This window comes from Propithecus coquereli, unplaced genomic scaffold (assembly GCF_000956105.1).
Source record: "Propithecus coquereli isolate 6110/MARCELLA unplaced genomic scaffold, Pcoq_1.0 Scaffold526, whole genome shotgun sequence".
Classification (NCBI taxonomy): Eukaryota; Metazoa; Chordata; class Mammalia; order Primates; family Indriidae; genus Propithecus; species Propithecus coquereli.
This window is the reverse complement of record NW_012151130.1, coordinates 925,362-939,007: the sequence shown is the minus strand read 5'-3', so window position 1 is coordinate 939,007 and position 13,646 is coordinate 925,362. Positions and strand designations below refer to the sequence as shown.

The 13,646-nt window shown below is 35.6% G+C and overlaps 1 protein-coding gene across 1 annotated transcript in view; it reads left to right on the top strand.

Moving 5' to 3' along the window:
• Nucleotides 1-13,416, top strand: part of PSMD12 (proteasome (prosome, macropain) 26S subunit, non-ATPase, 12) — a 23,196-nt gene extending 9,780 nt beyond the window's left edge. Inside the window, exons 2-11 of the mRNA XM_012656906.1 lie at nt 553-612; nt 700-828; nt 5,258-5,365; nt 6,774-6,878; nt 7,550-7,699; nt 7,787-7,921; nt 8,567-8,679; nt 9,641-9,815; nt 11,769-11,846; nt 12,853-13,416. Coding sequence (XP_012512360.1) covers nt 553-612; nt 700-828; nt 5,258-5,365; nt 6,774-6,878; nt 7,550-7,699; nt 7,787-7,921; nt 8,567-8,679; nt 9,641-9,815; nt 11,769-11,846; nt 12,853-13,062 — 1,263 coding nt within the window. The 3' untranslated portion in view covers nt 13,063-13,416. The remainder of the gene's footprint in view (nt 1-552; nt 613-699; nt 829-5,257; nt 5,366-6,773; nt 6,879-7,549; nt 7,700-7,786; nt 7,922-8,566; nt 8,680-9,640; nt 9,816-11,768; nt 11,847-12,852) is intronic.
• The last annotated feature ends 230 nt before the right edge of the window (nt 13,417-13,646 follow it).

The following is a 13,646-nucleotide window of genomic DNA, read 5'->3' as shown; positions in this document are numbered from 1 at the left end:
CGGAGGGAGGGAGGGAGGAAGGAGAAAAATTAAACCACTGTTTCTATCCTTTTTAGTACAAAATATTCTTTTCATTTCTTCTCGAGACTCTATGTTTTAAAATACTTGTTAAAACAACTTTATAAAGAAATTATTCATTTTCCCATTTTTATTCTTGAAAGACACATCTGACTACCAGCTAGAGGCTCTGGGTAGAACACGATAAACAGGTGTTACCACACTGAGTTGATAAATTAGAATCCAAAACAAAGATTTGTTTGTTTTTCTTAGGTGTTAAATCATTGTTGTCATATGTTCAGTTTCTCCTAGGCATTTTCAAATATTAAAAATAACTTGTGGGGCCCAAGTAGGGGTATGGAATCCACTGGAGAAGCAAGCACTGTCGTGAAAAGGAGAGAAACAAAACAAAAGTAGTTATAGGGTGGTCCTTTTCCTCTGGAGTAGGCTGTGTTGATTTTTCCCTTTCTGTGTTAGGAACATCTCATTTTAGATGAGCTATTTGGTTTGTGTTGGTGTTGTTGTTTCATTGTTCATTTTTATCTTTTGTTTTAGGAAGGAAGACTTCAGGAAGTTATTGAAACCCTTCTCTCTTTGGAAAAACAGACCCGAACTGTGAGTAGTTTATGTTGAAGACCTCAATTACCATTAATTTCATTTAACACTGTTCCATTAACTTTCAATATATTTTCATTCTTACAGGCTTCCGATATGGTGTCTACATCCCGTATCTTAGTTGCAGTAGTGAAGATGTGCTATGAGGCTAAAGAATGGGATTTACTTAATGAAAATATTATGCTTTTGTCAAAAAGGCGGAGTCAGTTAAAACAAGTAAGTTCATGATTCCTCAAAAAACAAATATATTCACATTTAAATAGGACTTTTAGAAAACTATTTTATGAATCTGTTTAAAATGTGTTAAATCAACATTGCAACATCTTGGAGGGTGTTTCAAAATTCTACCGACATTCTCATAATGACACAACTGTTTGTACTTCTGTTTTTTCTTCTGGTCTTTATATATTTGCATATTTTTTACAAAATTGTATTTGGAGTGTTGATACAGCTTTGTTCTATTTCCATGTTGTTCTTTATCTTCATTTTTATTATTTTAAATGGTTGTATTATGATCCATCAAGTTGATAATCTAATTTACTTAATCATATCTCTTTTATTAGATACTTAATCTTTAACTTATTTTTGAGACCATTTTTAGACAGATTACTCATTTTGTTTAAAGATTATATAAGTTTTCTTTTAGTGTTTTTGTGAAACTGGATTTTCTTCACTGTTTCGTTATTCTGCTTAAGATATTCTTCTGCTTGAGGTATATTTAAATGCTCCTTTATAGAAGTAGATTCCATTTTTTACATTTATATCTCATCTTTAAAATGCTATTCCCTGAGTAGCTTCTGGGTTCTTATTTTTTGCTTTAAATAATAAAGATAGATTGGGCACGGTGGCTCATGGCTCTAATCCCAGCACTTTGGGAGGCCGAGGAAGGAGCATCGCTTGAAGCCCAGAGTTCAATACCAGTCTGAGCAACATAACAAGACCCCGTCTCTACAAAAAAATAGAAAAAAAAATTAGCCAGGCATGGTGGTGTATGCCTATAGTCCCAGCTACTCGGAAGGCTGAGGCAGGAGGATCACTTGAGCCCAGGGATTTGAGGTTGCTGTGAGCTATGGTGATGCAACTGCACCCTAGCCTTGATGACAGAGCAGGACCCTGTCTCAGAAATGCAGAAAAATATAAATAATAAAGGTAATGACATTGTAAAAGAGTATAGTAGTGAAACCAAAAATAGATATATAGGATTCTTGTCCAAATTCCTTATTTTACTAATTAGACTGCTGCTAGGATAAGTGCAATATTAAAATGGGTTAAATTATTTTTTGCAAAGATCAGAGTTACTGTAATTTGTTTTGTTTTTGGTTTTGTTTAGGTATGTGTACATGCATATAAAATGCATTGTTAAGAATTAGCATGGACTTAACTAAGGCAATCTAATACATGTGGAATGTGAAATCACTTAAATGTGCCTTTTGGTGCTTATTTCTTTGGTTTGAGAGATAGTTATTAGGTAAATCATCATCTTCCTCTGATTTTCTAAGTGACTTGCTATCTATGGCAGTGGTTCCCAACCTTTTTGGCATTAGGAACCAGTTTCATGGAAGATAATTTTTCCATGGATGGGGGTGGAGTGGGGTCAGGGGGATGGTTTCAGGATGATTCAAGTGCATTACATTTATTGTGCAGTCAAACCTCTCTGCTAATGATAATCTGTATTTGCAGCTGCTCCCCAGTGCTAACATCACTGCCACAGTTCCACCTCAGATCATCAGGCATTAGATTCTCATAAGGAGAGTGCAGCCTAGATCCCTCGTGTACACAGTTTACAGTAGGGTTCACACTCCTATGAGAATCTAATGCAGCTTCTGATCTGACAGGAGGCGGAGCTCAGATGGTGATGCGAGTGATGGGGAGCAGCTGTAAATACAGATGAAGCTTCGCTTGTTGACCTGCCTCTCACCTCCTGCTGTACGGCCTAGTTCCTAACAGGCCACAGACTGGTATCAGTTTGAGGCCAGGGGTTTGGGAACCACAGCTCTATGGGACAATTATAAGTCTTGGGCTCAGTGGCTCATACCTGTAATCCTAGCACTTTGGGAGACCGAGGCAAGAGGAATGCTTGAGGCCAGGAATTTGAGACCAGCCTAAGCAATGTAGCAAGACCCCCATCTCTACAAAAAACTTAAAAATCAGACAGGCATGGTGGTACGTACCTATAGTCCCAGCTACTTGGGAGACTAAAGAAGGAGAATCACTTGAGACCAGGAGTTCAAGGCTATAGTGCACTAAGATTGTGTCTGTGAATAGCCACTGCACTGCAGTCTAGGCAACCATAGCAAGACCCTGTCTCTAAATAAGTAAATAAATAATTTCATAGTGTCATAAAATTTCAGAGCTAATAGGGGGGACTGTTTAATTCTTACTTTTCAGATGAAGAAACTGAGATTTGTATATAAGGCTCTTGGAATGTGAAGAAACATGCAACCTATAGCTTTTGCCCTCAAATAGCCTATAGTTTTATAAAGAATATAAATCACAAGTAATCATAGCACATCTTTATCAAATATCCTTAAGATTCATTAGAAAAATTACACACCTGTATTAGGCAGTGTATAATAAATGATACAATAGTGAAATATGCTAAGAAATGTGAAAGGAGGAAGAAAAACTGTGTGATTAGATTTATTAGGGAAGGCTAAAGAAGATTTGAGTCCATTTGACAACTGGCTAGTGACAACCAGAGCTGGAACCAGGGTTGCTCTTTTCCCTATAACATATTTCTTCATAGCTATGGAATGTCTGCTTAGGGACTCAAAAGTCTGTCCTTTTCCATGATTATTTTCTTTTTAACTTAAGTAGACTTAGGAATTTTTTTAAAAAATATAACCTGTTCTAGATTGCTTTAGATTAATGATTTTTGTTCACTGTCTGTCACTTTGAACCCAGGGGGTCTCTCCAACTATAACTTCTCTAATGGCTTACCTATATTTTTTTCAGAAGCAGCAGGATGTTCACTTCTCATCAGAGTACTGATATACAGTAGTTCCCTCTTATCTGCAGGGGATATGTCCCAAAACCCCCAGTGGAGACCTGAAACCTTGGATAGTACTGAACCCTATACACACTATGTTTTTTCCTGACTAAGTCAAGAACTCTTTCACCTTTTCGCTTAAAGGAAGCACTTTTTGGCTTCTCTTTGGCATATCCAAATTGCCAGCATCACTAGGATTGTGCTTTGGGGCCATTATGAAGTAAAATAAGGGTGACTTGTACACAAACACCATGTTACCAAGACAGTTGATCTGATAACCAAGATGGCTACTAAGTGACTAGGGCTGGTAACATAGACAGCTTGGAGACGCCGGACCAAGGGATGGTTGGATGGCATAAAATTTCATCCCTACTTAGGATGGCCTACAATTTAAAACTTACGGATTGTTTATATCATTTTTGGACTGTAGTCGACGTTGGGTAACTGAAACCACAGAAAGTGAAACCACAGTATGGGGGGAGTACTGTAGTTGTTTTGGGTCCCCCCCCATTTCTGTTAACGTATTTTTTGCACAGCTTTTAGAATTATCAGGTTGTGTGCTTTCCTAGAAATCATTATTATAATTCATTTTAGAGGGATTATGTATTTTGTGAGATACTAGATGTCCTAGGGCTTTGCATTTATTCAAAGAGTTATATTTTACAATAAAACCTTAGCTTTATGGAACCCGTGGGTCTCTGAACAGCCCATTTTTCAGGTAGTTAAAAGTTTCACCTGAGCTACTTAAACATTAAATGTTTTTCATAGAAATCGTTCCAAGATAGGCTGTTTACTTTTCTGCCATCTTAACCAAAATATACTTAATGTAATTCAACATTTTCTTGATGATGCAGTCCTAATTATTATTATCAATACTTATGGTATTCTGTTTAAAAATCCACATTTGGAGTTGGCAAATGATGGGCCACAGATCAAATCTTACCTGCCACCTATTTTTGTAAATAAAGTTATTGGAACATAGCCATGTCCATTTGTTTATATATTGTCTGACAGCTTTGAGTTACAAAGGCAGAGTTGAATACTTGCCACGGAGACTGCATGGCCCACAAAATCCAAAATATTTACTTTGTAAATATTTGCAAAAATTTACAGAAAATGTTCACCGATCCATGACCTAGGTCTTAGAATGTTTAAAGCTGGAGAGAATGTAGTCCAACCCCTTATGTTACCTATGAGGAAACTGAGGGCAAAGAATCTCTTGTGTCGTGTTGTATTGAAGTGCAAATGGATGACTGTGGGTGCTCCTCCCACCCAACTGAGGGAGCTGTTGAGCCCTTTGCCTCTGCCACGGCCTCTTTTCTCCTAAGTCACAGGATCTGCTGCTCCCGGCTTCCAGCCACTGTGGAATTCTGCTTTCTCTTCTCTTTTTTCCTTTTTAGTTTGCTGCCATTTTTCCATGCTTTTCTGCTTGCCTACATCTTTGCATCTTAGGGTTTCCTAACCTTTACTGATTTGTTACTGCATATTCAGTATTTCTTAGCCAGCAGGGAGATTTTGATTGTCTTTGATCTTTCTGGGCATATCAGGAGAGTTGCTTGGGAGGACCAACTTTGACCATAGCTTCTCCATCAATAAAGTACATTTTTTCCTGCATGAGGAATTAATTTTACTTATGAACAGTTTTTAATATTTTAGGCTGTTGCAAAAATGGTTCAACAGTGCTGTACTTATGTCGAGGAAATCACAGATCTTCCAGTCAAACTTCGATTAATTGATACTCTACGAATGGTTACCGAAGGAAAGGTGAGTTTTCTGTTGACATAACTCACAGTGATGAGTACTGTCTTTTATGTATTCAGAGATACTTGTGTATTTAGACATTTTATGTGAGTATGTGTATATGTGTATTTTTTTAAAAAATACACAAAATGTCGTCACTTTAATTCAACCAATATTCTCTTTGTACATCTCCTAGTATCTTCCCATATACAAATGAATATATTTAAATAGTGACAGTCTTGCTATATCCAGGTTTTTCTAGGAATTAGTGATCTTGTCTCAAAATTATATGTGGCTTTTTAAGAATCAATAAAAATTCTACAAGGCCAGGGGTGTGGAGAGGCCATTTTAGGCATAAGAGAAATTATGTACAAAGATACCAAAATAAGGCTGGGCGCAGTGGCTCACGCCTGTAATCCTAGCACTCTGGGAGGCCGAGGCAGGTGGATCGCTCGAGGTCAGGAGTTCGAGACCAGCCTGAGCAAGAGCGAGACCCCGTCTCTACTAAAAAATAGAAAGAAATGATCTGGACAACTAAAAATATATAGAGAGAGAAAAAATTAGCCAGGTATGGTGGCACATGCCTGTAGTCCCAGCTACTCGGGAGGCTGAGGCAGAAGGATTGCTTGAGCCCAGGAGTTTGAGGTTGCTGTGAGCTAGCCTGATGCCACGGCACTCACTCTAGCCCGGGCAACAAAGTGAGACTCTGTCTCAAAAAAAAAGAACAAAACAAAGATACCAAAATAAGAAACACATGATATATTTAGGAAACTGTAAGTAGTTTGATATTATTGGAAATTAAGGTTTTGAGGGAAGGGTTTGCTGCAGAGCAGAGGCTGAGGGGTGAGCAAACCTAATGATGAACATTCATTCCCTAGACTCATTAGATTATACTGTAGTTATATTTTTAATGTTTAATTTTTTGGACATTATAAATCCACTGACATTACTTAGAGCTACAAAAAATGCTAGCCACTTTAATACTTAGCAAGATTAGATATTTTTAAAGAAAATAGCCTTATATTTAAGATATGTCAGATTTAGAGTATTGGTTGAATTGTACATGTTGGACCGCAGATACTCTTTGTAAAGTGTGTTATTTTTCAAGTAATCAAAAGACACTTTCCATTTTCTTTGTCATTTATGTAGCTTGTGGTCCTGTTATTTGTTTAACAGTAATTTCATATTTAGATTCTCAAAGCAAAGTTGCAAAATGCGGGTAGGGCTTGTAGGAACATTTTCTTAAAAATTATGGTTATATTTGTGAAATATAAAATATCTCACAGTTCTATTTGTACACAGAGGGTAAAATGCAAAATAGCTGCAAGATAAATACTCTTGTACCTAGTTTGAAGAATTGTTCAGTTCTACCTTTTAAATTTTAACAAACTTCTACAGAAATTTTGATAATGTAAATTTCTCTTGTTTGTAGATTTATGTTGAAATTGAGCGTGCTCGACTGACTAAAACATTAGCAACTATAAAAGAGCAAAATGGTGACGTAAAAGAGGCAGCCTCCATATTACAAGAGTTACAGGTAAGGTGTTGCATTTTGAAGTTTGTAAAACTGTATGTTTAGTCCATAATATTTTCTTGTGGAAATACAGGGTTGAGTATCCCGTTTTCTAAGTGCTTGGGACAAGAAGTGTTTCGGACTTTGGATGAAAGCCTGTGAATGGCATCTGTTTTCATATTTGAAATTGTAATTTCAGAATTACTCCTTTGGTTCCCAACCCTGGGGCTGTGGCCCAGTTTCAGTCCTCGAATCATTTCCTCCCACCCTGGTCCATGGAAAAATCGTCTTAAAAGAGTACATACTGTATTTGACATTCTTGAAAAGACAAATCTGTAGTGATGGAGAACAGATCATTGGTTGTCTTATGAGGGCTTATGAGTGGTGGAAGTGTGTGACTATAAAAGGGTAGCATGAGGGAGTTTTTTGGGGTGATAGAACTGTATCTTCATTGTGATAGTTACCCAAATCAATACATGTGTTAAAATTCATAGAACTTTACACCAAAAGGAAAAAAATCCATTGCCAATTATAATTTCCTAGAGGTAACTATCTTTTAATATAATTGTCATCACTTTCACTGTATGCACGAATGTTCTTATTATTTAACAAGAGTGAATATTTCAATATCTATTTAATTTGTGCAATTCACACAAATTACTATTATAAACTTATTTGGGGAATTACTCTGCTAGGTGGAAACCTATGGGTCAATGGAGAAGAAGGAGCGGGTGGAGTTTATTTTGGAGCAGATGAGGCTCTGCCTAGCTGTGAAAGATTATATTCGGACACAAATCATCAGCAAGAAAATTAACACCAAATTTTTCCAGGAAGAAAACACAGAGGTGAGCCTATCCCTGACTATATGTTTACTTTGAAAGCATTTGAATAAAAACCATAAACCCCAATTTATATTGTTGACCTTTTTGCAGAAATTAAAGTTGAAATACTATAATTTAATGATTCAGCTGGATCAACATGAGGGATCCTATCTGTCTATTTGCAAGCACTACAGAGCAATATATGATACTCCCTGTATACAGGCAGAAAGTGAAAAGTGGCAACAGGTAAGAATATATTCTTATAATTGACATTGATACTTATTAGGAGGAAGGATATGCATTTTTTATTTCTTTTGAAATCATTGTAACTACAGTAATTAGATGAAATTGTATGGTGCTGCTTTCTATTCAGTATTGATGTTCAGTATGTCCTTACTGATTCAGATTAATTGAGTCAGTAGTCTAGATTATGTACCACTTTTGAAGTAATGTAGGCTTACTCTTTAAAACATGTACAGCAGGTCCCCTGCTAACAAAGGTTGCAGATAAACACCCAGCATTACCTCGGAAAGTTATCTTACAAAAACCGTTTTAAAGTACTTATATGTATATTCCACATTTATGCTGCTAACTTGTTATAAGAGCTTTTTCTTTATACATTTGTCAGAAATGAATGTCAAAAAAAGTCAGCTGACATAGTAATTCAAATTAGCAAAGATTTATTATAATAGTTTTATGGAAACTAAGCGTCACAAAAAGACACAATGAAAAGGCAGCCTAGTAAGATTTTTTCCCCGTAAGATTTTCTGAGTACAAAATTAAAAATGAATATATACAGTTATTCCATGATTTTCCAGTTCTTGCCAAAATTTCCATTATGTTTTTAGTTCTTGCATGTAACCAACCTGTTGCGTTATGCAACTTTTTTAGGCTCTGAAGAGTGTTGTGCTCTATGTTATCCTGGCTCCTTTTGACAATGAACAGTCAGATTTGGTTCACCGAATAAGTGGTGACAAGAAGTTAGAAGAAATTCCCAAATATAAGTAAGTACTTTTGGAATTAGCATAGTATATCTCAGCAGAAACACTATTTTGAAAGAAAATTGATTAACCTAAGTGAATACTTCTTCATTGGTTGCTGATAGATTGTGTTAGAGAATAAAATTGGAGATAATAAAGTGGTGAAATATTTGTTAGCACTGCATTATAAATTAATGTAATGGGATTATAACATGCTTTATTCTAAACTACTTATCAAGTAGAAGTTTTATATCAAGCTTACTTTAACAGCTTTTGATTAATTAACCATTTCATAAAGTTTTATCACTAGTAGTTTGGGGCTTTGTGATTTTGGAAATAAATACTTCTGAAAGTCTGTTCCATAAAACAGACTTGCTTCATCATAAGCACAGTGGGCTTTTATTTTTTAAGTGCTTTTTTAAAATTTGTTTCATTAGTACGTTTACAGCCAGTTATTCCAAAGATTGACAAATACAATAAAGGAGAGAGCAGATGTTAAATAGGGAAATGCTCTATTCAGAATTACCGTGGAGCCAGGTGTGGTGGCTCATGCCTGTAATCCTAGCACTCTGGGAGGCCGAGGCAGGAGGATCACTTGAGGTCAGGAGTTTGAAACCAGCCTGGGCAAGAGCAAGACCCCATCTCTACCAAAAATAGAAAAAATTAGCCAGGTGTGGCAGCACACGTCTGTAGTCCCAGCGACCCAGGAGGCTAAGGCAGGAGGATCACGTGAGTCCAGGAATTTGAGGTTTCAAGTGAGCTATGATGACACCACTGTACTCTACCCAGGTTTCAAGTTCTAGACTCTGTCTCAATCAATGAATCAAAGTGGAAAAAATAGTAGTAAAGTTGGTAAAATAAATAATAGTCAAATTGTGTCTCATTCTAAATAAAAACTAATTAAAACTTGATTTTTTTGTAATTTGCTATTAGTTAATACTTAATTTTTATAGATTTGCTATATTAAGTTGTATGCAATTTACAGGGATCTTTTAAAGCTTTTTACCACAATGGAGTTGATGCGTTGGTCCACACTTGTTGAGGACTATGGAATGGAATTAAGAAAAGGTTCCCTTGAGAGTCCTGCAACTGATGTTTTTGGTTCTACAGAGGAAGGTGAAAAAAGGTGGAAAGACTTGAAGAACAGAGTTGTTGAACATGTAAGAATCTGGCATGATAGAGATGACAATTTTTATTTTAACCTTTAACTAGTGAATTTACTTTTTAGAATTATCTTAAAATTAAACTTCATCAAATTTGAGCATATACTATTTTATTTTTCACGTTTGATAATCAGATGTTTCTTTTAGATGTTATATCTTTAATTCTTCACATTAGGATTTTTTTTATGCTCAGTGCAGTAGTAATGTAAATTTGGTGTTCAGATATTTACTCTAAATTTCTCAAAGCATAATTTTGGCTTCTCAGAAAAGATAATTATATTTTCACATGCTTATTTTGAGAGGACCTCTCAAGAATCCAAAATCTTATAGCGTATAAACCAAAAGGAATTTTCTAAGAATGGGGCGGGAGTGTTATTTCTGTCTGATATACTTACTTGCTATCTTGGAAGTGGGTAACATGTCTTAAACCTTAACTTTCATCTTATTATTATTACTGTAAACTGAATTATGTCAACATTCATTCATTTAGGTAACAAACATTTATTGTGAGCCTTCTGTGTGCCAGACACTGTACAAAGTGCTGGGGCACATAGGCAAATAAGACATGACCCCCTATCTTCAAGAAGCTTAAATATCATAACAAAAGTGTGTTTATAAATGAAAAGTATTGGAGATATTATTTTGGTACAGTGTATAGAGAGTAGAGTGAGGCCTAAGGAGAGAGTTGATTGGTTCTACCTGGAGGAATGGTCAGGCTAGATATGTAGGAATTGACCAGTGAGGTGAGAGCTTTATAAGAGGGAGCAGGACAAGGGAAGGTAATCTGAGCAAGGGCATGGAAGCACAAGCCATCAGGGAACTTAGAGAATGCCAAGAAAAGTTGGAGCTGTAGAAAGGATCTGGGTCATAACAGATTTTATACACCCCAGTAGTGAAAACTTTTAACTAAGGATAATGTCCAGGCTTATATTTATTAATACAAAATCCCCTGTGGGAGTGAGTGTGGAGAATGGATTTGGAGAGATATATAATAATTATGACTAGAGATGAGAAGACTAGTTAAGTGAGTGGCTGTATAGACTTGGATTAAGGCAGTAGCCAAGGTATTGAAGAAGAGTGCATGGAATTGAGTTGTTTTAAGGAAGGAAATCAATAGAATGCAGTCATTGATGAGATTTAAAAGATGAAGGAAAAGATTAAATTTAAAGGATGAAAGAAGAGGGAGTAGAATGCTTCTCAGGCTTTGTGATAGGTTGGTGTTGCCATCAGCCCTGATAGAGGCAGGAGGAGGTACAGCTTCTTCAAAGATTAGTTTATTTTTCTCCTCACTGTTCACCATTTTTCCTTGTGAGTGCTGTTGTTTTGTTAATAATGTTAACATTGAGAATAGTAAAGGGTAATTCCAGCTCCTTGGGAGGATGAGTTGAAAGGATCGCTTGAGCCCAGGAGTTCAAGATCAGCCTGGGCCATATAGCGAGACCTTGTCTCAAAGAAGGGTAGTCTCTATGTCTAACTTCAGCACCACATCCAGTGAAATTTAGAAAATTTAATTTGAAGTTACCTCTAAGTAGTTGGAATGATAGTAAAGTGATAAGTGTTTTGAGATGATCTCCATTTTTGAATTTTAGCCTTTAAAATATTTGTGTCATAATCAGGAAAGCTTAACTTTAGATTCTTGCATTTAGCAAAAATATTTTAGTATAGTTATAATTTTAACCACTAATTTAGTTAACACAAGCATATATTGACTACATATTTAGAGTTGTGTAGAGTACTCATAATTCATTAATAACTACAGAAATCAAAATATCTAAGTATTTAGTCTTGTTATTGAAGTTTAGAACTAGCTTTGTTCCAGTGGTGGGCTATAGAAAAAGAAAGGCTCTGAGTCTGATATTTTAAATAAACTTACTTGGATATGAAAATAAATGGACTTTAGCCTTACTGACAAATGTTATATATTCTCCCTGCCCTCTCTTCTTGCCCCAGAATATTAGAATAATGGCCAAGTATTATACTCGGATAACAATGAAAAGGATGGCACAACTTCTGGATCTATCGGTTGATGTAAGTAGTAAGCATCATTGTTTGAGTTATTTGTATCCATTCATTTTGAATACCAATCAGTTTGTAAATATTGAATGAGAAAATCCATTGTTTTATTATTTAATTTTATGTTTAGGTAATAGAAAGTTTCCCAAGTTATCTTGAGCCTAAATAGCAAGTTTATGTAATAGTTATATTAATATTATTTATGCTGGTTAAAATCTTCACTTAAATATGTTAGTTTTACATTGATTAATTTGAAGTCCAAAGTACACATATCATATGTTTAGGTTTCCACAAAAATGAACTGCATAAATAAAATAAGTGAGGAAGAGTTGACTGCAATTCACCTGAAAAGGTCTCAGGACTTGTTAGAGCAATGTTGTATTCGGGTTTCCGTTTCACGTTGACAAAATGTATGGCACATAAAGAGAAAGGAATTATCTGAAGTGTTTAGTAATGGCCTGAAAAGCGATTTCTGTCATTGGAAGCAGTTGTGGACAGTTCCGCTGATAAAGAAGAGTCATGAAATGTTAGAGTTGGAAAATTTGCTCCTTGGTTAACTCTTCAGCTCTTCCCATTGGTGAGCCAGTGCACCAGAGTCCTTGAAGTCAGGTGTCTTGCTTGTGGCTACATAGTTGCCAAGTAACAGAGCATGTATGCAAACCAGGCATTTCTGGAAACAAATTAGCTATACCATACTGCCCTTTAAGGGGAAACATTGTAGAAAAGGAATAGACCAACTTGCCAGTTGGCGTGGGCTCTTATTCCCCAAGACCAGCAGTATTCAGTTTGTAGGTAGGCAGATTCACACTCAGCCCTAACTCTGAGTGGACCCAGAATCTATTCATTCCCTAAACTATCAGTAAAATAAGTACATTATTACAGAAAGTCAGCAGTTGCTAACTGTTGATAAATTTTTAGCCCTGCATATTCTTGGATAAAGAATTTAGAAAATGGTTTCCTTAAGTTTTGTTTATTGTCTGTAATTATCTGTCTTAATCCAATTTATCTTTCTCTCTTGTAGGAGTCTGAAGCTTTTCTCTCAAATCTAGTAGTTAACAAGACCATCTTTGCTAAAGTAGACAGATTGGCAGGAATTATCAACTTCCAGAGACCCAAGGATCCAAATAATTTATTAAATGACTGGTCTCAGAAACTGAACTCATTGATGTCTTTGGTTAACAAAACTACACACCTCATAGCCAAAGAGGAGATGATACATAATCTACAATAAGGGTCTTAATGCTTTTAGAAAAGAATTAAAATTAGAAGTCATTAAAAAAAAAAAAAAGACTGTTATGGTGTATATGTTGGTTGTTTTTTTTTTTCCTAATCTCAGCTCCTTTGTTGAAAATTTTAAAATAGTGAATATATTTGAGGCCTCTTTTAACCTTCAGTTCCCTGATTTCATTGTTAACTTTGCATTTGCAGTTGGTGCAAAAATCTAATACATTTTTATTGTCTGAATACACACAAAAAAAAGTGTCATAACCCAAATATGTTTTTCTATCATTTAAAACCTTTTTAGCTACTGTTTGTTTTCATTCAACTAACAAACATAATATTAATAATAAAAACAGTATATGCACGTTTACTTTCTATAGTTACCTCTGTTTCCAGACATTTCGTGGGATACTGATTTGACAGGTGTTTTTTAAATAAAATTAATTCTGTTGTAAAGCTATCAGTCATTTAGTAGAATAAAAAAGCAACATAGAACATACAAGGTCATTTGGGATAGAGTTGTGATTTGTGAAGAATTTGTATTTTGCTATTGTGGCAGAACGTCTTTAGACTGAGCATGTATGGAACGATCTG